We start from the raw sequence: 23457 nt of genomic DNA, 5'->3' as shown, positions 1-23457 counted from the left end.
ACCCCACCGCTGTATCCCAGGCTTTCTGCCCCAAGTTAAATACTCATGGTGCCTCCTTTAATGACGGGGCTGGAAATCTTATTGAAATGCAGGTTCTGATTCAGTGGGTCTGGGATGGGGCCTGAGACTCTGCATTTCTGACACATTCCCAGTGTCAGCAGCCAGTGCCGCTGTCCACACAGCACATCTAGAGTAGCAAGATGTTTAGGGGAAAAGTTTAGACTGACCACTGCAAATGGCAGAGGTGCTTGGGGGCTTCCCGAGGCCAGTGTGTGAAGGGAGGCGAGTGGACCGCACTGACCCGCGTGGCCCAGAAACTCAAAGCTGCACCGGCCTTTTGAGCAGCTAAGAGTCACCTTTGAAAATGGTGCCCCTGCTTGGATAAGCTCCCTGGGCCACCTCTGGGGGCTCACAAAAGTGTTACTGCCACACTTCCACCACATGCATAGTTTACTTCTCGTATGTGCTGGCCGCCCCAGCAGGAATGCTCACAGGGCAGGCCCAGCATTCGCCAAGCAGCATCACATCCATGATCTTGGGTGACACTCGCAGGCTCAACCAGGCACCACACTGGCCCAGGACCTGGGACCCTCGGAACCGAGACTGGAGCCCCCCACCTCTGGTTCCCAGACCTGTGCTCTTTCCACCCCCTTTCCTAATGATCCAGGCATAAGGGAGGTCGGAAGCCAGTCCCACTCTGCTGGGCACTCCCAGGGACGGGGTCGCTTCTCTGAGAGGATTGGCCTGTGGCCCTTATATGCTCTTACTCCATTCCCACCGCCCCCTCCCCTGGGAGCTGGGCTGCACCCTTCCGTGGTCCGCACCCCAAGCAAGCTGGCTCCCTCAGCTCCGCGTGGCTGAGCCTCACCTGCGAAATTGACGGTCACGGCCACAATGATGATGATGATTCCCATGATGATGAAGGTGATGCTGAGCAGCCGGGCCAGGCGGCCCAGCCTCCGGGCCCCGTCCAGGTCCCCCTGTTGCACACTACTTCGAGACTGCAGAGAGAGGGTGGCAGAGACCTCAGGAAGGCTCTTCCCAGCAGCCCTGTTGGGGGGGCCCCTTGCCTGGGCCTCCAGAGCCTACCCAGCCCCCACCTCAGCCCACACTCCAGCACCTACCTCGGGGACAGGAAGCAGGCTTCTCCCGTAGAACTGGCCTGGACCCAAGTGGCTCAGCTCTCTTGTGGGAACCCCCAACCGAGCTTGCCCCTCGCTGGGCACAGAACCAAGCAATGCGGGGCACTTCCTCTCAGGACAGTGATGGGGCAGGGTGGCCATGGCAGGTGTTCTGGTGAAGATGGAGGGCCTGGGAGGGTGGACCAGGTCCAGGCCATGCTGGGCTGGCAGGAGCAGACACACCAGGCCCCTCTGGACCCCTGCCCAAGGCTCACTGCTATGACCACACTAAGCGCCAGTGGCTTTTTATAAAAATGTTTTTTAATGTTTATTTATTTTTGAGAGAGAGACAGAGAGAGAGAGAGTTGGGGAGGAGGGGCTGAGAGAGGGAGACACAAAATATGAAGCAGGTTCCAGGCTCTGAGCTGTCAGCATGGAGCCGGGTGTGGGGCTTGAAACCATGAACTGTGAGATCATGACCTGAGCCAAAGTTGGACGCTTAACCGACTGAGCCACCCAGCGCCCCTCCTGTGGCTTTTTCTGTGGCCCGAGGTGCCTGACTCCTCTCCTCTGTGACCCCTTCTTCCACAGCAGGAAAAAGTTATCTTCGATCCTTCCTCCTCCTATTTTCACCCAGGAACCACATCTTAGTTCAACCAAGCTGACTTGCCAAATCACACCAGAAAGGCAGGTATCTTGGGTTTGAACTGAAAGGCTGGGGCTTGGCGAGAGCCACTCCTGGCTTCACCAGGCCCATTTGATACTTCTTTCTCAGTGAGCTCGGTTTTTCTCAGCCTTATTTAATTCGGTGAAACCAGGTGGGTGAGTGTGGGGATGGCCAGAAAGGATCCTGGGAGCTCCTGGGAGTGGCTCAGGAGGAGGTGTGTCCCACCCTCCCCCACCCCCACCCCTCACCCTCACCCTCACCCATAATGCTTCAGGTGTCAACCTGCTGGCCAGGGCTGACCTGTGACCTCCAGATTCCTCCAGCTCTAGAGCTCCCTGATGCTCCTTAGGCTTCCAGAACAGGCACAGGCAGGAGTCCGCTAAAGGTGTGACTGCTTTCAAGGTCTTAGGCCACTTATTTGGTTATTTTATTTTCGGATTATTTGAGGCTCCTGAGTTCAGCGCAGAAATGTAGTCAAGTCCCTTGATGATGGTGGTGGTGATGATGATGGTGTCTTGAGCCCTTACTTTGTGCTGGGACTTGCTAAGGACTGTACCTGGAAGACCTTCCTTAGGCTCAGAACCATCCCATGAGGCTGGCAGTGTTGGTCACTTTTAAAGGACCTGGAGTTCAGGGGGCGCCTGGGTGGCTCAGCTGGTTAAATGTCTGACTCTTGATTTCGGCTCAGGTCATGATCTCATGGTTTGTGAGATCAAGCCCTGGGTCCGGCTATGTGCTCACAACTTGGAGCTTTGCTTGAGATTCTCTCTCTCTGTGCCCCTGCCCCACTCATGCTCTCTCTCTCTCTCTCTCTCAAGATAAATAAATAAACATATAAACATTAAAAAAAAAAAACTTGTAAAGAAGCTGCAGTTCAGGGAAGAGGGTGCCCCTCTTCCCCAGGTGCTGTTTCTCCTCTCAGAAACCTAACCAACCCTCCACCCCACCTCACGGCTCCCTGTCCAAGCTCCTTCCAGGACAGTGCCACCTGCCTGGTGCAGTGTTTGACCTCAGACTCTCTTTGCCCTGGATCTGCTCCTGGCCTTGTGCTCCTCTGTCCACTTGCCCGATTATTGGCCACAGCCCAGAGTCCTCCCACTCGGTCACAACACCTGTCTGCTGCCACCCTGCTCATCAGTTTCCTCTCCTGGCCAGTTCCCCCACAGTCCTCCCTGGCCCCCTTGCACCTGCCCTGGTTCCAGGTGCCACTTCTCACCCCAGCCAACACAACAGCCTCCTGAAGAGCCTCCCACCCCCAGCCCCAGCTCTGAGCTCTCCTCCTCTCCGTGTCACCCCCACGCCACCATCCCACTCCACGCATGTTTATGCCAGGCCCTATGCGAGGCCCCCGGCATGCGGTCCTAGGGTGGGATCAGAGAGGAGGCGGAGAGACAGGAGCTGACGCATGAGTTCAAAGAGATGATGGTGGCTTAGGCAGTGGCCCTGCCCAGCATCTTCCATGGCCCCCCACCACTGTTCATAGAACAAAGTCCAAACCCAGATCAGCTCTGCACCTTCCTGATTTTATCTTCTACTCTTCCCTGCCACAACGGATGCCTTTGCCGGCACTGACCTCTCCCTGCTTTTGTTCCCGCTCCCGCTCAAACACCACACGTCCACATCCTCTCCACCCGTCGAGGGCTGCCTCGGATGCCACCTCCGTGAAGCTTGCTGAGACTGGACTGATAATGATCCCTAACATGATTTGACCATCTACCTTGGACCTGGAACTATGTTAAGTGCTTGCCATCAGGCAGAGCATTAGAGCATCCTCACACTCCTATGAGTGTGTTAGGGAGGGTTATTAGACCATTTTACAAAGGAGGGGCTAGAGCCCAGAGCACCAAGCAGGTGTGAGAGAAGGGGAGAAAGGCCAGATCAGGAAGGGCCCGAACTACCGCAGGATGGAATCTGGATTTTGTCTTGTAAGCCCTGGGGAGCCTGCAGCAGGGAGAGACAAATAGAGGGTTTCATCAAGACAGGAGAGGGAAAAGATCCAGTCAGAGGGAGAGGCTGAAAAGACCAAGGAGTGACAGGTGCCCCCATGTCCCAGGGCGGCAGGGAGAGGTCTGGACTTGAGCAAAGGGATGCCCTACAGCCAGCAGAGGAGAGCACTGCTGTCCTTGGAGACTAGATACACGTGGGTGCGGGCGGCCGCACGCTTTGACCGGTCTGCAGGCGGGTCGGGGCAGAGTCGTGAGGGTTCAGTCTCCGGACACCAGGGCGCTCGGTGACAATAAACGAGTGTGATCCCGTGAGACATGAAAGAACAGATGGGTCTGGCTTGAACAGGAGGGGGCATGGGCGGGGGCTCGGGTAACAGCCCATCCTGAGGCTCACTTGGACGTGGCGAGGACTTGAGGGAGCAGGTACAGCCTCCCAGCTCCTTGCAAAGGCAGCCAGCCCGGATAGGAGCACAGGCCTTGGAACCAGACCTCCTGGATGCCTGCCCCCATCCTCCACAGCTGTCCCCGCAGCGTGGCTTCTTCTCTATCTCTCCCCGTCCTCAAATACAGTCACGTATGAGTTCCTGACCTCTCTAATGTTCCTCAGGTCTGTCCCTACCTCTCCAGCCCTGAGTCCACGGCTCTAGCCCACTCTCACAGTTTGTTTCATCTGGAGACTTCACAGCCTCCTTCCTTCTCACTGGTCTCTCTGCTCCAGCCTTGCCCCCCACCAACCTCTTCTTCCTTTTTTATTTTATTTCATTTATTTTAAAGAGAGAGCGAGAGAAGGGGAGAGGGGGAGAGGGAGAGAGAGAGAATCTCAAGCAGGCTCCCCACTCACCGCAGAGCCTGACACGGGACTCGATCCCATGACCCTGAGATCACGACCTGAGCCAAAATCAAGAGTCAGATGCTCAAGTGACTGAGCCACCGTGGGGCCCCTCCAGCCAACCTCTTTAGAGCCAAGGTGAGGTCTTTAAACCACAAGCCTGGTCACATGGCTCTCCGTAAAAGGGACACTTTTTTTTTTAATGAAATTTTTCTGTTTCTTTTAAAAATGTTTTTCATTTAAAAACATTTTTTAAAGTAGGCTCCACATCCAACATGGAGCTTGAACTCACAGCTCTGAGGTTAAGAGTCACCTGCTTTACTGACTGAGCCAGCCAGATGCCCCAAAAGGGACACATTTTTATGCCTTGGTGCCTTGGCCTGTACTGTTGTCTCTGCTGGAATAGCTGTCCTCATTACCACATTGCCACTTCAGCTCCTTCCAACCCTTCAAGAGTCACCTCCAATAAAACTTTCCCTGGGATCCACAAGCAATTAATCACCTTCTCCTTGGAGCTCCCATAGCATCTCAGACCATGATGTGTGCCTCTCTTCCCATCTTGTGTCATTAGTTCTTGTGTCAGTCTCTTTCCCTAGACTGTAAGCTCCTTGAAGGCAGGGACCACAAAGGCTAAATCTTTGTGCCCCTTTTATGTAACCTAGGGACTGGCCCTAGTAGGTATTCAGTAAATGTTTGAGGAAGTGAAGAATAATAGAAGAGAGAAAAAGAATGAGAGGTGTTTTCTAACCAGTGAACTTAGTCAGTGGAATGCTTAAGTTATAATAGAAGATTCATGAATGAAATATAGGCAATAGGTCCCACAGGAGAGAGATCTGTTATCTGGGTTTGGGCCCCACCCACTAACCCAGGCCACCTCCAGCTCTCTGCAAGGCCGGCCCAGGGTACTGAACTAAGGACTTCAACACCGAGGCAACATTGGGAGGAAGAAGGGGAAACATACAGAAAGGCTTTAGGGATTTCCAGGAAGTTGAGCTGTAGAAATTCTGGGGCTACCTGGAATCATTACCAAGGGACTCATTCTCGGCCGTAAGCATGGCATGTACTGGGGAGGGGCCCAGGGTTTCAGAGGAGTCCTGCTCCTCACTTGCCAGAGAAATCTTTGTGTGTTCAATAATGATCCAGGACCGTGGAGAGAGGCGTACGTGTGGTTGCTTGGGTTTGAGAGGCGGGGAGGGGAAGCGAGAGGAGAGATGAATTTTTCAGTCACTCTAAACCCAATCCCTCTTCTTTATCCGCAGCACCATCAGCCCGTGCATCCCAGTCACGCGTGTTCCTTTTAGCCCGAGAGACAGCGTTGAGGGAGATCACTGGGAATGGCCAGATGGAGTGGGGCAGACCCGACTTCACTTGCTATGTTGTGTCAGACACTTTATGTGTCATACATTGTCCAGTGTAAACCTCAAAAGTATTCTGTAAATCTTCATTTTCTGATCCGTAAAATGGAGGGAATAGCTGCCTTGAAGGGTAGAGCCCTACTTTGAAAAACAGAAGGTCCCCACTGCTAGCTGGCACTCATTTCTGAAGTACCCCCCCACCCAACATTAGCTCCCAAATAAAAAATCCATCCCTGGAGGCCCCTGGGTGGCTCAGTCGGTTGAGCGTCCGATTTTGGCTCAGGTCATGATCTCATGGTTCATGGGTTCTAGCCCTACGTCAGGTTCTGTGCCGACAGCTCAGAGCCTGGAGCCTGCTTCGGATTCTGTGTCTCCCTCTCTCTCTCTCTGCTCCTCCTCCACTCATGTTCTGTCTCTCTTTCCTTCAAAAATAAATACACATTAAAAAAAATTTTTTTAATCCATCCCTTGACTCCAGAGAAGACCCTTTCTTACTTTCCACGAGTGAATTACCGGCTGCATATACCACACCCCACTTAGTGCATTATCTTCGCCTTATACAAAATGGCTCAGGTTGACGGAACAGAGCCATAACTGCAGTAATGGTTGTAATGACTGCAAATTAATAGATCATTTGTGATTGCAATGGCAGTGGGAATGGTGAGGGAAAAGATGAACTCAGGTTAATAGATTGGTGAGGAAATACATTGAAAAAAGTTGGAGAGAGCCGGTAGGGGGTGGGGAGGGAAGAAGATAGGACAGGGAGAGTGCTGGGGAGAGCTGCCAGCGGAGGAAACCAGCCAGAAGCAGGCGGCAACAAAAATTATCAGGAAAGAGTTTCCTCCACCGGTGAGGCTCAAGCCAAGCCCCCCCCGGGGAGATCTGAGGGGACTTGACAAATTGTGATCAGCTGAGCACTGATCAGCTATTGGTCCTTCCAAGGAGAGCAAACAAATGCAGGCGGGTCAAAGCCACGGGATGTGCTTCATGCCCCCTTCACACCCCTCTCTCTGCAACAGAGCAATTGTTTCTGGAACACCCTAACTACAGGGTTAACTTCAGTTGCTGGAGAGTGGGGAAGCATCGGTGGGGGAGGGTTCTGGGGGAGGAGTCAGGCACGCAGCAGCTGTCAAGGTGGGTGGGGGAGGGGGTCCCGGAGAACCGGAGAACCCATAGTATGCTGTATGTTAACTAACTTGGATTTAAATAAATAAGGAGTACGTCAATATTTTAAGCCATATGTCTGAGTGCTGGCTGATCTTCAGAGCTGGTTGGGGCTCAGCACTCTTGCCGAGTGAATGGATGAACGCGTACATGAATGAAAGGGAGCCTGCAACACATCAGTTAAATAATCAGGTCATCCAAAATGCCTGAGAAAGGAAGCCTGGAGCCACTCTGGACCTCTTTAGCGCTCCCGCATGTCCTAAGGGAATCCACCGAGAAGGGGCTGCTCAGAGGTCTCCACGACAACCACAGACAAGGCTGCCCCTCCCCAGCTGGTGTCAGGACAGCTGAGACCCCATTATCCCCCAAACTGGTTAAAGTCGGAATTGCCTGCCCACTGGGGATTTGCCCTTTCCTCTGACGTTACCAAGTTTCACTTAGTATTCATAAAAACAGCAACCGCTGCCATTTATGGAGCATTTACTACGTGCCAGGCTCTGGGCTAGGTGTTTTCACACATATTAACCCAGTTAATCCTTCTGGCAGCTTTACGGGGTAGACAGTTTCATCACGCCTATTTTATAGATGAGGGAACTGAGGCAGTTGAGTGATTCGGACATGATCACGTGGCTTAGGAGGCATGGAGCTGGTTGGTAAATGAGGCATGTACACCCGGGCCTATCTGATGCTGGTTTAAGCACCATTGTCAACTGAAGGACCGCCGCCTGGGGTCCGGCACCCCTTGCTGACAGGAGACCTTGCTGGCACTGATGAAGAACATGGCCATTTCTCAGCCTGACTCAGAAGTCAAACGGATGAAGCTAGCCCTGCCCCGGCCACCTCAGGAGGCTCACGGGAGCCTGCAGTGCTGACCAGGGCTGGGTCTGCATACCTGTGATCCCAGCCCCTCAGGTTGAGCCCTTGTCACAGCGAGCCCCTGTCAAAGCCACAGTGGGAAGGACACTGCTGGTCCATGAGTCTTCCACTGATGGAGTCAGTAGGGGTGCAGAAGGACGGGGGTGGGGGTAGGGGGAGGAGGGTGGAGAGACAGAGGGAAGGAAGTGGATTCTTCCCTTCCTGCACAAATGTCTCAAACATGTGGCGTTCCTGGGAGGGACACACCATCCTTGTCCCCAAAGGTAGCTGCAGGCAGGGTGGGGTCGTGGCGAGAACACTAGATTCAGCACCCAGTTGTGCCACCGTGAGCAAGGCTCTGTTCAAGTGTCTCTGTTTGCCTTGTGTGTTAAGTGAGAACAATTAACGTGACTCGGTGAGCCTCACAGTAGGGCGTGCTCTGCAGACAGTAGGCTGTAGAGAGGCTGTCAGGGCTGTGGGGCTCTGCCCTGGGGTCAAGGGCTTTACTTGGTAGCCAGAGTTCTGATGTCTGTCTCCAGGACCTAGAGACGTCAGCACAGGAGATGTACTAGCTGCCCACACCCTCTGTCCCTCCTTCACCCCTGCTGCTTGGGTGGGGCCGAGTCTCAGCACTCCCTCCTGTGACCCAGACTGGCTCCCAGAGAGGGGAGACAACTGTGGGCACCCCCTGATAACTCCCCCCCGCCAAGCAGGTTAGTGTAGTGGCTAGAACCCCAGCTCTGGCTCCGGGCATCCCTCTGGTCCTAGGTTCCCCAGTGACCAGCAGGTTCTTTCACACCTGCGCTTCAGTTTTCTCCACTGTAAAAGGAGCATAATACCAATACCAATGGGTTATAGAGGCCAGGTTCAATGAGATAATATATGTGAAGAATTTGAACCTGTGTCTAACCTTTAACAAGTGATATTATCCCCTAACACTGGGCTCCCTCGGGCTCCTTCCTGCTGGCTTCTCACAGTTCTCTTTGGAAATTCATTTCCACAGCTATACACCCCATCTGGCCACCCCCCCACACTCCCCTCCTCTGCAATCTCAGCCCCTGCTATCTCTCTCTCACAGCACCTGCCCTTAACTTCTTTGAGCCTCAGCCTGTGACCCCTCCCTCTCCTCCGTGGTCACCACCATCTTTCCAGCCTCACTGCCTCCCAATCCAGCCTGATCCTTCAGTGTACCACCTCCGCCACCCTTCCCGGTGTCTTCTGTGCCCCCTGGTCTTGCCCTCATGGCAGCTTTGCCATCCCCAGCCCTGGGTGGGCCCGGTGTCCCATCTATGACTCTGTACCTATAGCCGGAGAAAAGACACACCACCACACAAGCTGATGACAGTTCAGACCCGTGGTCTCCAGCCTCAGCAGAGCCCTCAGGCCATTGACCTCTCTGTCCCTTGTCACCTCTCCCCTCCCCTGCCACCAGGCCCTTCTTTCTCAGCAAATGGCCTTGCCCTCCACATCCCTGGTGACAAGGAGCCCATGTAGCATGAGCCAGCTCCTTTTCCTTTGAGGATTTCTATCTGCTTCTGCCCCCATGGCCTTTCCTGCAGGCTCCCGGGGACAGGGTCCTTCTGGATCCCAATCTGCACTCTTCACGGACCTCGTCAGTCACCTCTCTCTTTTCTGCCCAGCCTCTCCATCACCAGGGTCACCAGGGGTCTATATATGGCCAAAACAGTGGACATCCCCATCCTAATTTGACCTGATCTCCCTACTGAGTTTGACCATCCCTCCTCCTTCAAACTCACTCCTCCCAGGGCATCTGTCCCTCTCTTCTAGCTTGCCTTCCACCTCCTGAAGTCTTCTTTCCAAAACTCTTTCCTGTCTACTCCCTCCACCCACCCCTTAAATGCTGCAGTCCCCAGAGCTCTCTCCAAGACAGCTGCCCTATTTTTGAGTGGAGACCCAGGACTGGGAGGTGAGTGCAGCTGATCTCTCCTCAACAATCCTCTCATCGGTGAGTTCCTTTCTAAGCCACTGCTTGGCCTGTGCCTTCATCACATCACTGCCTAGACTATCTCGAGAGACTCCTATGGAGTCTCCTGTCTCCCAGCCTTGCCTGCTCTAGGTCATTTCCCACAGTGCACTTGGATGTTTGTTTTAAAATGTGAACAGACCACGGCACCTGGGTGACTCTGTCAGTTAAGCTTCCAATTCTTGATTTCGGCTCAGGTCATGATCTCATTGTGGTGAGATTGAGCCCCGAGTTGGGCTTTGTGCTGGGCATGGAGTCTCTTAAGATTCTCTCTCTCTCTCCCTTTGCCCGCCCCCCCCATGCTCGTTCTCTCTCTCTGTTTAAAAAAAAAAAGGTAAAATATGAATAGACCACATCATGCCTCTGCTTAAAATTTTTCAGGGGCTCCTCAGAACCACTAGGATAAACTTAATTTCCTAGAGCAGGGTCCCTGCCCCCCTCCCTCCATCACCATACTCTTGCATCCTTGGGCCACATGCCAAATAGACCAGGTTATCCATCTTCCCAAATGCCTAGCATGCACCTCATTCGTAGAAGAGATATATTCATTCATGGGGGACCCAGTCATTCTGTACCACTTAGTTCCCTCCAAACAAGCAACTTGCCAGTCAAGCATATGGTTGACTGAATGAATGAATACATTGTCCATGTTAACAATTCTTAGAAGGTTTCCAGAAACCCTCTCTGCCCCTTGCCATGGCCCTGGTCCAGGCCTCTTCTCCGCTCACCTGTGCCTCTGCAAAGCTTCCCTCTCCCAACCTCTCAGCTCAGAGGGGCCCCTCTGGTCCCTCCTCTCATCCTGCACCAAACTGGAAATCCAACCACACCCCACTCTGGCTCCAAATCCTATGATATATATGCAGCAATGTGGGGGAAGCTCAAAGCCAGTCCCAAATGACCCCATGCTGTGTGATTCCTTTGATAGGAAATGTCCAGAAGTGGCAGATCCATAGAGGTTGAAAGGCTAGTGGTTCATTAGATCTGGGGGAGGGAGCACGGGAGAGATGGAGTGATAAAACAGGCTTGGGGGGTTGGAGGTGAGGAAAATGTGCAGTAGATACGGCTGCACTCATCTGTGAATGCACTAAAGATCTTTGAATTGTACACATTGAACAGGTGAATTGCATGATATGTGTATTATATGTTAAAGCTTTAAAAAAAATAAAAAAAAAGAAAGAAACAAATATCCCGTGATGGCTTCCCATCCCTGGCCAGGGAGACCCTCAGCTGCCACTTAATCACTGCTACGGCGTCATAGCACTTACTGTGGTTCTTAAGCACATTGTGTGGCTGATCTCACGTCACCCTCACACAGCTTTCTAATGTAGGTGTTACGCAGCACCCATTTTGCAGATGGGAACACCGAGAAGAGAGATTCGAGGGACTTGCCCGAGGCCACACAGAATCTTGCTGTTTTTTCTAGCACGAGTACTTCTTGCAATGTGTGATAGGAACTGTTTACAAGTTTCTCCCCACCGGACCGGAGGCTCCTGGGAATTGGTGATTGTGTCTGGTATTCCCTGCCCCTGGCCCAGTGACCTTCAGAACTGGCTCAGGAACCTGAGAAGGACGTAGAAATGTATTGGGGGTGGGTGCAGTGGTCTCACTGTCTTGGACCCAGGTTTCCTCTGACAAAGGCAGCGTCTACCCAGCCTGCACCCTGCCACCCCCACAAGGAGATGGATTCTAGCAACTGTTTTCTCCTGGGCCCTTGTGTGGTTTCCCTCCCAGAAGCCTGTCTCCCCTCCCGGGGCTTCTCCCTGTAACCAAGAGGTTGGCCCTGCCCAGAGCCCCCAGCTGCACCCCTGAGGCCTGGTTCTGCCTCCCAGCTGCCCCCAAATGCAGCAGGCAGGACAGGAAGCTCCTCAGAGGCCCCACCCTGGGCCCTGCTCAGCCCTGCTCTTGTGCCCATGCCAAGTCTCGGACTCAGGAATGCTACCAGTGTCCCCTGACGTACTGGCGAGTGGTGCCAGATTTGACAGGGGATCAGGGAAGGCATCCCCGACTGGACACTGGGCCTTAGTGAAGTCACAGGAGGTGTTTGGAGAATAGGGGCCTTCTCAGGAGACAGCCCGGGGGCGGCAGGAGTGACCACAACTCCTGAGGGGACTCAGTGATAGGTGACTCAGCAGTGGAGGTGCTCCAGAGGGAAGCAGACAGTGTCTCCACACAGAGTCTCCAGCCCTGACCAGCCTGGAGCTGGTACTTTACCCTCCCCACTTTCATTCTTTTATTTATTTATTTATTTTTTCATTCCGAAAGTCTCTCTCTCACCCCCTTCTCTCCGTCCCGTCCCTCCCTCCTTCCTCTTCTAGGACCTCAAAAGTCACTTGCCAACATGTACTGACATTTTCTATGGATCTTCTGTCAGTTGCTCTAGCCAAATGGCTTGGTTTGGGGACAACCTATGGCAATTTACTCAAAACCTTGTGGGACAAGTATGTGAGAAGCAATGACTAGCCCACATGCTCCTCCTTGGCAAGGCCAGCCATGCCCTCTGACGCTCACATTTTTCACACATTTTCCCCTACCCTGAAGACAGATGCTGAAATCTGTGTAGCCACGAAGCCCAGAGGGCCCCCAGCAAAAACACCGCTGCCCAGAGGAGCAGCCTCGGGGGATCCAGGCCCCAGGGCCCTCAGTGCATGGCAGGGAAGCCACAGCTCTTGGAAACCAGAGCTGGCAAAGGCTGTTAGAATACCCAGGTGACCTGGGATGGGGGGTGGGGGCAGCTGGCTCCCCTTCTGAGAACTGGGGGTCCCGAGACCCCACGCTGGCCACAACCTCTGCTGATACGCAGCCTCACTCAGGATGACTCCTCGGGACACCCCCGCAAAAGGCAAGCCGCCCCCACCCCAACTTGGCCATCTTTCTGCTGTGTAGAGTTTAGCTCCAGGCGGCTCCCTGGGGTCCCCTCCCCAGCAGGGTTGCGTGCAAGGTGGATCTGTGATGCCGAACAGGAACAGCAGAGATGAGGGAGGACAGCAAACAGAAGGTCTCCTGTCCCCGGCCCCCTCTCTAACGGGGGGGTAGCAGGCCAGGTGAGAAGGGGAGTCTTCTCCCGAGCCCCCAGCCCCCCTACTTTGCACCCAGACAGAGTGTCTGGTGCCTCCCAGAGGACCATGCCTGCTGAGCCCTCACCTTGCCCCTGCCCTGAAACCCAGCAGCACTTACCATGATAGAAAAGATGAGGGGGATGAGGTTGAGGGGCCAGACGGGGCAGAAGCAGGAGGTGATGGCAAGGATGAGGTAATCTCTGGGGACTTCTTGGTCCTGGGCAGAGGAGGCGGTGACAACGGAGGATGCCCGCCTAGAGCTGGCTCGAGAGGGTGACCAGGGGAGTGCGGCTTCCTGGTGCCCCTCGGACACCACCTTGAAGGGCAGGCCATGGCCATTCTGCTCCAGGTCCAAGGCCCCCGAGAGGGACTTGGACAGCTTCAGTGGCTTGTCGTGCTTGCCTTCCACCTTAGTGAGGAGTTTCTCCATCTCCGGCAGGTCTGTGGGCGAGGCAGTGCCTGGCTCCCGGGCTGGGGGAAACTGAGGCTGCGCAGGATTGGCCATGTCGGCTCGGGCCTTGGGTTGCTCCAGCTCCAGACTGAGACGATCAGTTCCAGGGGGACCTCAGCACACCATTCCTCAGCCCAGACTGGGGGCCCACGGGTCAGGGGCAGAAAGGTCGCCCACGGGAGCAAGGGCCAGCAGGAGCCTGGCGGGGGGCGGGGGTCGACTTCTCTGGGCCAGCCAGAGTTCAGAGGCTGAGGCCTGCCTGATGCCCCCCGCGGAGCTTCGGAAAGCTGGAGCCTTCAGCTCCGTTCAAGTTTGAGGCCAACTTTGCCGGTGCTGCTGACAGCACAGATGGGCGGGGAAGTGACAGAAAGCAGCTCCAAGAACAGACAGAAGACACTCCTCTCCCGGGTGAGGCTTAGGCTAAGTCCAGGAGAGAGAGAGAGAGAGAGAGAGAGAGAGAGAGAGAGTACACCACACAGCCTCCCTCTCTCCCCACCCTCCTCAGAGATGCTTTTCCTTTTCAATTCCCCTCTCCCCTGAGAGCCACCCAGCAGCGTACTGCCCTAGCCCAGCCCAGCCCAGCCCAGCCCAGAGGGACTTGAGTGGGCCTCTGGTTTCTGCTGCAGCCACAGAACCTGCTTCTCTGGGCTGGGGGCTCTGGAAGGGGAAAAAGACAAAGTGGCTCACAAAAGGGTATGTCTTCAACCGTCCTGGGAAACTGAGCCTCTGCTTCTCTTCTGCTGGAACAGACTCCATCCACTTCCTCCCGTCTGTGCACTTCCTCTTATCTGCTGGGAAACGCTGGGCCCTGGACCTCTGGCATCCTACCTCGACCCTGACCTCCAACCCCCAGAGGTGCTCAGGTCACAGCCTGGCTCCTGGCTCCAGGAGGAGAGGGAAGCCTGAGCACCACGGGAGGATCCTGCCCGAATTGGTTTTGAGCACCTCACCAAGGGGTGGGGCAGAGGGGTGTCAAGGGAGGAAGTGTGGGTTCCATCTCATGCCCATCAGAGCTTTCCAAGGGTGCTTTGATTTATTCATTTTTAAGTTTATTTATTTATTTAGAGAGAGTGTGTGTGTGAACGAGCGGGGTAGGGGCAGAGAGAGCGAGAGAGAGAGAATCCCTAGCAGGCTCCATACTGTCAGCATAATGCCCGACGCGGGGCTCGAACCCACAAACTGTGAGATCATGACCTGAGCTGAAATCAGGAGTCAGACACTCAACCCACTGAGCCACCCAGGCACCCTCTGGGGTGCTTTTAAAGAGCAGCAAAGATATTTCTGTTCAGGAGCTGCCTGGGGCAGATCGCAGCTCCAAAGTTCTGGTAGACTGTCCTCTCTGATTCCTACTGTCTCTTGTCTTTCTTCATTTCCTCTCGTGTCTTCTCCCTCTGTTTCAGCCTCCTTCTCTATTCTCCACATCTCTTTCTATGTCCCTGATCTCTCTCCTTACATAGTTTCATAAGGACGACCTGGAACCACCGTACATGTGTGTACATGTGTGTGTGTTGGGGCGGGTGGTAGAAGAGGGTGCGGGAAAAAAACCTAAGACCCTACGGTCATCCAGGATGGGGGTGGGAAGGTAGAGGAGGGCCGGGGGCTCAGAGGTTGTAAAGTTCAGATCCTTTGACATCACAGATTAGAAAACTGAGGCCAGAGATGGAGAGACACTCATCCCAAACTGTATCTCAACCAGACGCCAATCTCTTATCCAGATCCCCAGATCCAGGGGCTGGTTTGGAGCAAGATGAGTCATTTGAGCGGAAAGAAAGAGCTTGGGTTTGTGTATCAGGCCGGCTTCAGAAATGCTGCTTCCAGAAAGGGCTGGGACAAGGTGGAAGAGGGTGTGTGACTGGCAGAGAGAGGGAGGAGTAGGCCACAGACAGGAGGAAGAGCCACGTGCTAGGGGCTGAGGGGAGGCTGGGGAGCTGCAAAGGCACCCGAGGGGCCAATGAGCTTTGAAAATAGTGTGTGGCTTTGGGGCAAATTTTCGAGTTTGATAAATTTGACTATATTAAATTAAGAATTATTGCTCCATAAAGGAAACCTATCGTTGTTTGCAAAATGCAAGGCACTCCAAGGCAGTGACATTGTTGTTCTCTTGCCAGGGGTGAAGGTGGCGGGGGGCTTCCTCCTCATCTTAGTGGGGTAGGGAGAGTGAGCTTGGTTCCCTGGTCCAGGAATCTCTGGGAATGTGCTAGTGTCTTTTTAAATATGAGACCTCCTGCAAAGGGTGGTAAGTCAGGTGCCTGAGACCCCTAGACTCTAAGTCAGTGTCCACCCTGGACAGAATTCCATGTTACGGCCTGGAAGCTAACCCTGGGAGCAAGGGACTCAGGCCCTCCATGGGGCCGACAACTGCCCAGCCCAAAGATTCCATAGCCTCTAGCCAAATGTGACTACTGAACTACTTAAAGCATTTCATTTTTTTTCAATGTTTTATTTATTTTTGAGAGAGAGAGAGAGAGAGAGAGAGAGTAGGGGAGGGGCAGAGAGAGAGGGAGACCCAGAATCCAAAGCAGGGTGCAGGCTCTGAGCTGTCAGCACAGAGCCCGATGCGGGGCTTGAACCCACGAACCATGAGGTCATGACCTGAGCCGAAGTCAGACACTCAACCCAATGAGCAACCCAGGCGCCCCTGAAATGTAGCTAGTTTAAATGTGCTGGAAGTATAAATCACACTGGACTTCGAATACTTAGTACAAAAAGCAATGTAAAAGATCTCATTAATACTGTGTACATTGGGTACATATTGAAGTGATAATAATGTTGATATATTGGGCAGAATAAAACATGATTAAAATTACTGTCACCTCCTCCATCTCTTCACTTTTTAAAAAGATACCTACCAGAAAATTAAAAACTAAAAACATGGTTTGTATTACGTTTCTCTTGGGCACTGCTGGTCTAGAATAGAATGAACCCGACATAAAAGGGGGCCTTTCTGACTTAATAAAAACTTAAAGCGAAAAGAAAAAAGGCAAGAAGTCCCCAGGGTGGCTCATGGCAGTGGGGTGGCAGGACCAGTGGCTGGCTTTCAGGGACTTGGGGACCCAGGTGTGCTTGGCCGCTGGGTGATGCTGGGCTCATGGTGCCATCTAGTGGCCTGATAGTGATGATGGGAATGATCACAGGGTGGGAGTCGGGAGAAGGGGAGAGACCGGAAGAAAGAGCATCAGGTTGGGGCTCCAAGGCTGGTAAGCCCAGCCCAGCCAGCTGCCCCTGCTCAAGCCTGCCGTTGCCGCCCCCGCTCCCCCCACCCCCAAATGAGGTCTCAAACGGAGGACTGCAGGCCATATTCATCGTACAAAATGGGTTTGGCTTGCACAGAGCTTCAGACTTCTGGCATGAAGATGTGGGAACTCTGGGCCCGTTTTCTGCAGAACAGCAAGCCGCTGGGCCAGCTGCAGCCTTTAGAAGGAGCTCCTCCAGCTCTGCCTTCATGAGGCCTGCCTGTCTCAGGGGATTTCAGCCGTGAGCCTGCAGCTAGACAGAGGGACTGGCCTTTCTGTTCCGCGGCTGTCTGGCCGGGCTGCTTTCATAGGGAACTGAAAAAAGTCATCCTCTCTTCTCTCCCCAGCTTCCCCGCTGGGCTGTGAGGTCCTGGAGTGGGCAGGTGTGCCCTGGCCCCCTTGCCCAGGGCCTGGCCCAGTTAAGACTGGCTGGATGAAGCAGAGGAAGATGAAAGCACCAACCAAGTGCCCAGGGTGTGCCTGCATGGACACTAGTTCCTACCTCTGCCTGCCCCCAGCCTTAGTGCACCCTAAGCAAGGAAGACGCTGAGGTCAGCAGTGGAAGGGAAAGTGGACCTGTAAGCTGGGGTGGGGGAAGGAAGCCAACTTCAGAAGGATGGGTAAGTCGGACCTTAATCCAAGGTAGAGGTAACAGAGCCCTCTCAGATATGTGCCCCATGGCCCTTTCCACCCTTGGTCTATGACTGGGTGTCAGGAAACCCTATGGGGCTGTCAGGACAGGAATAATTAAGCAAATCCCTCTTGTCACTGAGGGCTTCCTGAGCTCAGCTCGCCCTGCACCCTGCACCCTGCACCAGGGACAGCTGCAGCCTTCTGGTATCTGTGTGAGCATGTGCGCGTGCGCACACACACACACACACACACACACACACACACACACACGCTGTAAGAAAAACATGATGTAGTCCTGTTCTCATCAGCAAGCACCTGGGTTTCACATCCAGTGAGGTGAGATCCCTCCAAAGGAATCCACTCAGGACACTTTGTCCTCACTGTCCTGGCTCAAAACATTTCTCTACCTACCCCTCTTTGGAAGGCCCTCTAAGGAGACAAATCTTTCACCTTTAAAAAACAATTCTGAAGAACCTAATAGATACTAACTCTGTTTGCATCCTTCCAAATTCTTGCAGGGTGTGTTCATGTACCTACATGTCTGTCTACAGTTATAATCAGTGGGCACGGACCATTTTGTGACCTGCGCTTCTAACTCACGATTATTTTTACTGTTAGAACACCAGAGTTTCTTAGCCGCGCCCCTATGGTTGGGCATTTTTATTGTTTCAAATCTTTCACTGTGGGACTCTGGGACTGCCTTTTGGAAAATCTGTTTTTCTTTTTAAATTACTCCCTTGGAGTGTTTTTTTCTTTAATTTTTGTTTTGGAGAGAGACAGTGAGCAGCGGATGGGCAGAGAGAGAGAGCAGGACAGAGGATCGGAAGCGGGCTCCACAGCTGACAGCAGAGAGCCTGAATGTGGGGCTCAAACTAACCGACAGTGAGATAATGACCTGAGCTGGAGTCAGATGCTCAATCCACTGAGCCACCCAAGCGCCCTCCTTGGAGTGTTTTTATTGTGACTTTGCCAGTTTGTTCTCCACCAAAAAAAGGAACAGATCCACAGAACAACTAGAAATCTGTTCCCACGACCTCTTCTCCACATCCCTGACAACATCAGTCTTAACTGTTGTTTATTTTTGCTGGTATGTCTCATTCCTTGCTAGACAGACAAGGTGCTGCTTCCTGTGATGGAGGCAACGAGTATAAGGAAAGGAGTTGGAAGGCCCAGACTTCCTAAGAGAAGCCAAGAGACTGCGTGTATGGGAGCCCTTTATGAGCCGTGGACTACTGTAAGCGTCTACTTGTTATTCTTCTCTGACTCCCTCTCCTTCGAGCACTATTTGAGTGGATGGTTGGTAGCAATCTTATATAATTTCTGTCTTGAGGTATACTGGTCCTTTGTATCTTTTAGCCATGACTTTTAGCAGCTCTGTCTTACATATGTGGTTTCTCTTTCTAGTGCTTTTCTTTCTATATTCACTTAATAGTTATCATTGTACTATTTTTCTCTATATTTGGACAAGCCTAGCTGGTCTCGGTTGACAACGCCCATTCCTTTCATAATCACAGATTTAGCTGCTCCTCTCCACAGTAAGTCAGTCATCTTGGAGAATGGATACAGGCTTGGGAAGCAGATTTTTAAAAATCAGGGGCACCTGGGTGGCTCAGTCAGTTAAGCGTCCAGCTTTGGCTCAGGTCATGATCTCACGGTTCATGAGTTCAAGCTCCACGTCGGACTTTGTGCTGACAGCAGGGAGCCTGCTTTGGATTCTCTGTCTCCCTCTCTCTCTGCCCCTCCCCACATAATGCTTTCTCTTTCTCTCAAAGTAAATAAATAAAACTTAAAAAATAAATCAAGCAAGGGGCGCCTGGGTGGCTCAGTCAGTTAAGCAGCCGACTTTGGCTCACATCATGATCTTGCAGTTTGTGGGTTAAAGCCCCACATCAGGCTCTGTGCTGACAGCTCAGAGCCTGGAGCCTGCTTGGGATTCTGTGTCTCGCTCTCTCTCTGCCCCTCCCCTGCTCACCCTGTCTCTCTCTCTCTCTCAAAAATAAATAAACATTTAAAAAAATCAAGCAAGGGTTTCAGAAAACCCAGATGGCCCATAATGAAGGGCATTCTGGTCCAGGAGACTCTAATGCATCAGGGAGAGGCAGGGAGTACCTGTTAGATCAATACAGACATGTATGCACACACAAATATTTAGACGTCCACACGTCTAGATAAGCACTCCTGTGATGTGTACACATCAGAAAACTTTTATGGCATTAAAAAAAAATTGAATGCTAGGCAAACACCTATCAGCGTGAAAATATACAAAACACATGGCCCTGATAAAACAATAGCTAATGTGTGTGGACTTTAGTTTATAAAACACCCTCCCATGCATTCTGTCTTTATAACAACCTACTGAACAGAATATGTCGTAATAGCTTCCACTCAGTGAGTGCTTACAGGCACTATGCTAAGTGCTTGAAATGCATTATCTCATTTAGTCTGCACAACAGCCTACGATGTAAGTACTTATTTTAGCCTGTTATACAGAGGGGAACCCCAAGGCTCAAGTCCCTTGAGCATTTTGCCCAAGGTCACTCAGCTGGAAGGTGAAGAGACTGAGAACTACTTTCACATCCCTCCCTCTGACTTCACACATCTGCTGCACATTCACGCCTCCACCTGCAGGGGGCGCTCTCGCCATTCCTGCACTGACCGTAAAACTGGGCCAGAACTCTGAGCTCTCTCTATCCTGCAACTTAAGAAAACAGGACTTGCTGGTCATTTTATCATGTTTCCAGGACATAAAAATCTGGGTCTAAAGCTAGGCAGAAGCATTGTCCAAACTGGTCTGAGATTATAATAATATACAAACAGTAACAATTTATGAAAGCCTTCTAATTGCCAGAAATTACATTATGAACAAATGTTAACCCTCACAGCCACCCTGAGGTAGAATCATCTGTGTCAGAGGTGAGGAACTAGAGGCTTAGAGAGGTCAAGTGATGCCATGGGTCACACATGTAGTAAGTGGCAGAGCGGAGACTGGATCCCAGGCCTGTCTGGCTCTTTCCTTTACACTATCAGACGGTGGCACTGCCTCTCCATGAGATGGAAGGCTCAGTGGGCAGGTCTGGGGCCAGATTCCCACATTTTGTTCCTGGTTGGACCCTAGGACTCCTCTGCCCAGAGTCAAAGCTTTCCTGTGATCTGTGCGGCAGCTACCTGCCCTGTGAAATTGGGAACCCTGATACCTATGGGCCGAGGGCAGGATGCCAAGTGGGCCAGCCAGTGTCTCACTTGCAGAAAGCCTATATCTTTAATTAAGGCACTGAGCCTCATCTTGACTGTTTTGGGGACCCTTCACTTATCCTGGGGTCTATGGCTGTCTCTCCAGCTTCCGTCATAGCCCCCATTCCGAGCTGTGTAACTCTTCTTCTCCAAGCTGGCAAGTGTCCAGCTCTCCAAGGAGACCAGAGAACCCCCAGCCCTCCTCTGGCACATCTGGGTTCTCACCCCAGCCAGCAGCAGCTGCAACATCAGCCCGGTCAGCAGGAGTGAAGCCAGACACTAGCTTGGGAGTGCTCATCTTAGATGCAAAAGCTCTCCAGACTTCTCTGGGAGGGCTGGTTGTGCCTCCCACTTTCTCAGCAGATTTGGCCCTAATTCCCTTGACCTCCTCCTCATAATCTTTCCTGATTCTATGTCTGCCTCTCATCATAGAGGCCCTGGCTCTATGCACTGGACCAATTTTCCCTGGGAGCTCCATTCACCCACACTCAGGGTACAAGCAGGACTCACCCACCCCCAGTCCCTGGTCGGCCCTAGGCTTCCTTTCCTGAGACTGGTCCGGACTCTTCAACCATTGCAGCCCTCACGGTGGCTCACTGCAGACAGCAGCTCTGCAGGGTGACGGGTCCCAGAGATGAGGCTGACTGCATCCTGAGTCTCCTGGTGCTGCTCCCCCTCTCCAAATAATGTCATTTCCCACAGTGCTCCTCACACTGCTCAGCCACACCTAGGGCCCTGCCATGAATCAGGTACCTACCTGTGGGAATCAGGCCGTGGGAGACCGACATTCCACAGTGAGCCCCCAGACCTCGGGCCTTTCTGCCACCCTGGGCCACTGGGCCCAGTGGACATCTGATAGCAGACGGAGATGATAGCTTTTCCTTTTTATTTGGCTCCTTCTGTTGCCTCTCTTAGATCACAGACTTGGGGTATCAGCACAGGCTGGGGACATGGACCCCACACTGTCATCAGACCACACCAGGTGTCACCCACACTCCCACCTACAAGCCCCTCCCACCCCCCCCCCCCCCCCATCCAAAAGCCCTCTTTCTCCTAAAAAGCAGCAAGAGATAGGACTCAGAGGCACAGGAACGCAAAGATCACTTTCTGAGAAGAGTTCATCAAGTCCAAACATAAAAAAGAACCCAGCAGGATCCTGCTCCTTTCCTGGAGCTGCCATCCCTGGTTGGGCTTCAGGCTGAGGAGGGAGGTGCTGGGGAGCGCAGCCTTGGGCTCAGTTCCTTCCTACTGGCAAGGCTGCCTCCTCTCTCTCTCTCTCTGGCCTCAGCCATTCAGTTTTTCTTGGTCCAGGACGGTTTTTTGCAGTCTTCCCTTTAGTAGTCATCCTGCCGTTGGCTCCTCCCTGGCCGGCCTCCCTCCAGGCCCACCGGGTCTCTCTGGAGCCAGTCAGGAGTGCTGGAAGCCCAACCCGGGTCCCGCTCGCGGGTGGCCCCGCGGCCAGGCCAAGGGAGCCCCGGGACCGCGGCGCCAGCTTCCCGCGGACGCCTGGGCCGCGCCCTGAGCCTCGGCCACCGCCCTGGGCCGTCCCGGGTGCGTGTGCGGGGAACACGAGGCGCAGCGCGGCGCGAAGGGGCCGGGGGGCGGCGGGGCGGGCGGCGGCGGGCTGGAGCCCGCGTCCCCGCCGCCCCCGGCACGCGCGGCCTGGCCGTGGCACTCCAGGTGCCCGCAGTGCCAGCGGGGCGCGGGGCTGGCGCGCAGGACTAGGGAGAGCGCCGCGATGCGGTGGATGGCCCTGCGCAGCGTGGCGATCTTGGAGAGCCTCTTGCCGCCCAGGTCGTGCCGCAGCGCCCTGCGCAGCGCGTTGAAGGCCTCGTTGTAGTCCAGGATGCGCTTGCGCTCCCGCACGTTGGCCGCCATGCGCCGCGCCTTGGAGCGCGCCGGCCGGGCGCGTTTCCTGCCGCTCGCCGTCTCCTCGGCCTCGCCGTTCTCCTTCAGCACCCCAAAATCCCTGCCGGCCTCCAGGCAAGAGCCCCCCAAGTCCTCGGCGGGGCCCTCGGCCCCCTTCAGGCCTCTGAGGCCTGGTCCCGGCCCGCCTCGGTGCATGGCCTTCCCCGGGCCTTGCAGCCCCGGCTCCGGCTCGCGGGGCTGACAGTCCTCACCTACTGAGCGTTGACTCCTGCAGGCTGGACACTCCCGGACAGGCCTTCTCTAGCTGGGCTTTATGGCACCACGTGGCTCTCCACCCTCCTCATCCATTCATCTCCCTCCTCCTGCTTTATTACCTGCCTCCAGGTAGGTTGGCGAGGGAGGAACCGGGAGGAAGGAAGCAAGGAAGGGAGGAAGCATGCAGATTCTTGCAAGAGGGGACCAGACCCGGCAGCCCGGCCATGCCTGGGGCAGTGCTCCAGCCGCCAGGGAGAACTTGCCCTGCCTCACTCCAGGGCCTCTCTCGGGTGACCAGGTTGAACACACGTTCCACCTGCAGACCCCAAATACAGTGCCAAATTTGGCCCCTGGGCAGGAGTGCCGATAGGTACACAGAAGGGTCGCCGTGGTAGTTGAGTGTGTTTCAAGAACCTTGAAAGTTCTCGTCAAGGCTTGTACAACCATAAAGCTGTGCTTGAGCAAAGCATTACTGTCCCCGTGGGGCCAATAAGGGAGGGACAGATTTGATACAGCAGGGGCCTGCAGGTAAGAGAGACCTGAAGCTTCTGGCTTTTCCAGCTACCAGAGTGAGCTTGCCTGGGATTCTGGGTTTGGGTTTTGTTTGGACCTTACTCTCCCTCTATCTCCCTTTGCCCCCCCCTTCAGAAGGCAGAACTGGACTGAGCCAGCAGCAGAGGGTGATGGAGATTGTCTTGTGAAACCCTGGCTCCCCTTGTGGTACCCATCAGGGGCATCTTTTGGTGTTCAGGGTCCTTGGGCTGCTCTGTCTCATGACACAGCACTGCCATGTTATGAACTCAGTGAA

The 23457-nt window shown here is 53.8% G+C and overlaps 2 protein-coding genes across 2 annotated transcripts; both read right to left on the bottom strand.

Annotated features, from left to right (window-relative positions):
* Positions 1 to 450: 450 nt before the first annotated feature.
* Positions 451 to 13482, bottom strand: TRARG1 (trafficking regulator of GLUT4 (SLC2A4) 1). The gene is made up of 3 exons (XM_042967241.1): positions 13096 to 13482; positions 869 to 1001; positions 451 to 725 (listed from the first exon to the last, which is right to left on the bottom strand). Exons 1-3 carry the CDS (start codon positions 13480 to 13482, stop codon positions 451 to 453), a joined length of 795 nt encoding a protein of 264 aa, XP_042823175.1.
* An 8450-nt stretch (positions 13483 to 21932) lies between these two features.
* BHLHA9 (basic helix-loop-helix family member a9) lies at positions 21933 to 22589 on the bottom strand. The gene has a single exon (XM_042965749.1). It carries the CDS (start codon positions 22587 to 22589, stop codon positions 21933 to 21935), a length of 657 nt encoding a protein of 218 aa, XP_042821683.1.
* Positions 22590 to 23457: the final 868 nt, after the last annotated feature.

The sequence above is a fragment of the Panthera tigris genome, chromosome E1 (assembly GCF_018350195.1).
Source record: "Panthera tigris isolate Pti1 chromosome E1, P.tigris_Pti1_mat1.1, whole genome shotgun sequence".
In the NCBI taxonomy this organism is placed as follows: Eukaryota; Metazoa; Chordata; class Mammalia; order Carnivora; family Felidae; genus Panthera; species Panthera tigris.
The sequence above is the reverse complement of the archived record's forward strand: the minus strand, read 5'-3'. Positions and strand labels throughout refer to the sequence as shown.

Bases quoted from the DNA above. Each gene is read 5' to 3' on its own strand.
- TRARG1 (XM_042967241.1), bottom strand. From the start codon at position 13,482: ATGGCCAATCCTGCGCAGCCTCAGTTTCCCCCAGCCCGGGAGCCAGGC. The intron at 1,002-13,095 runs GTAAGTGCTGCT...CTCTCTCTGCAG, and splicing joins CCCTCATCTTTTCTATCATG to TCTCGAAGTAGTGTGCAACA. The intron at 726-868 runs GTGAGGCTCAGC...CTCTCAGAGAAG, and splicing joins CGTGACCGTCAATTTCGCAG to CGACCCCGTCCCTGGGAGTG.
- BHLHA9 (XM_042965749.1), bottom strand. From the start codon at position 22,589: ATGCACCGAGGCGGGCCGGGACCAGGCCTCAGAGGCCTGAAGGGGGCC.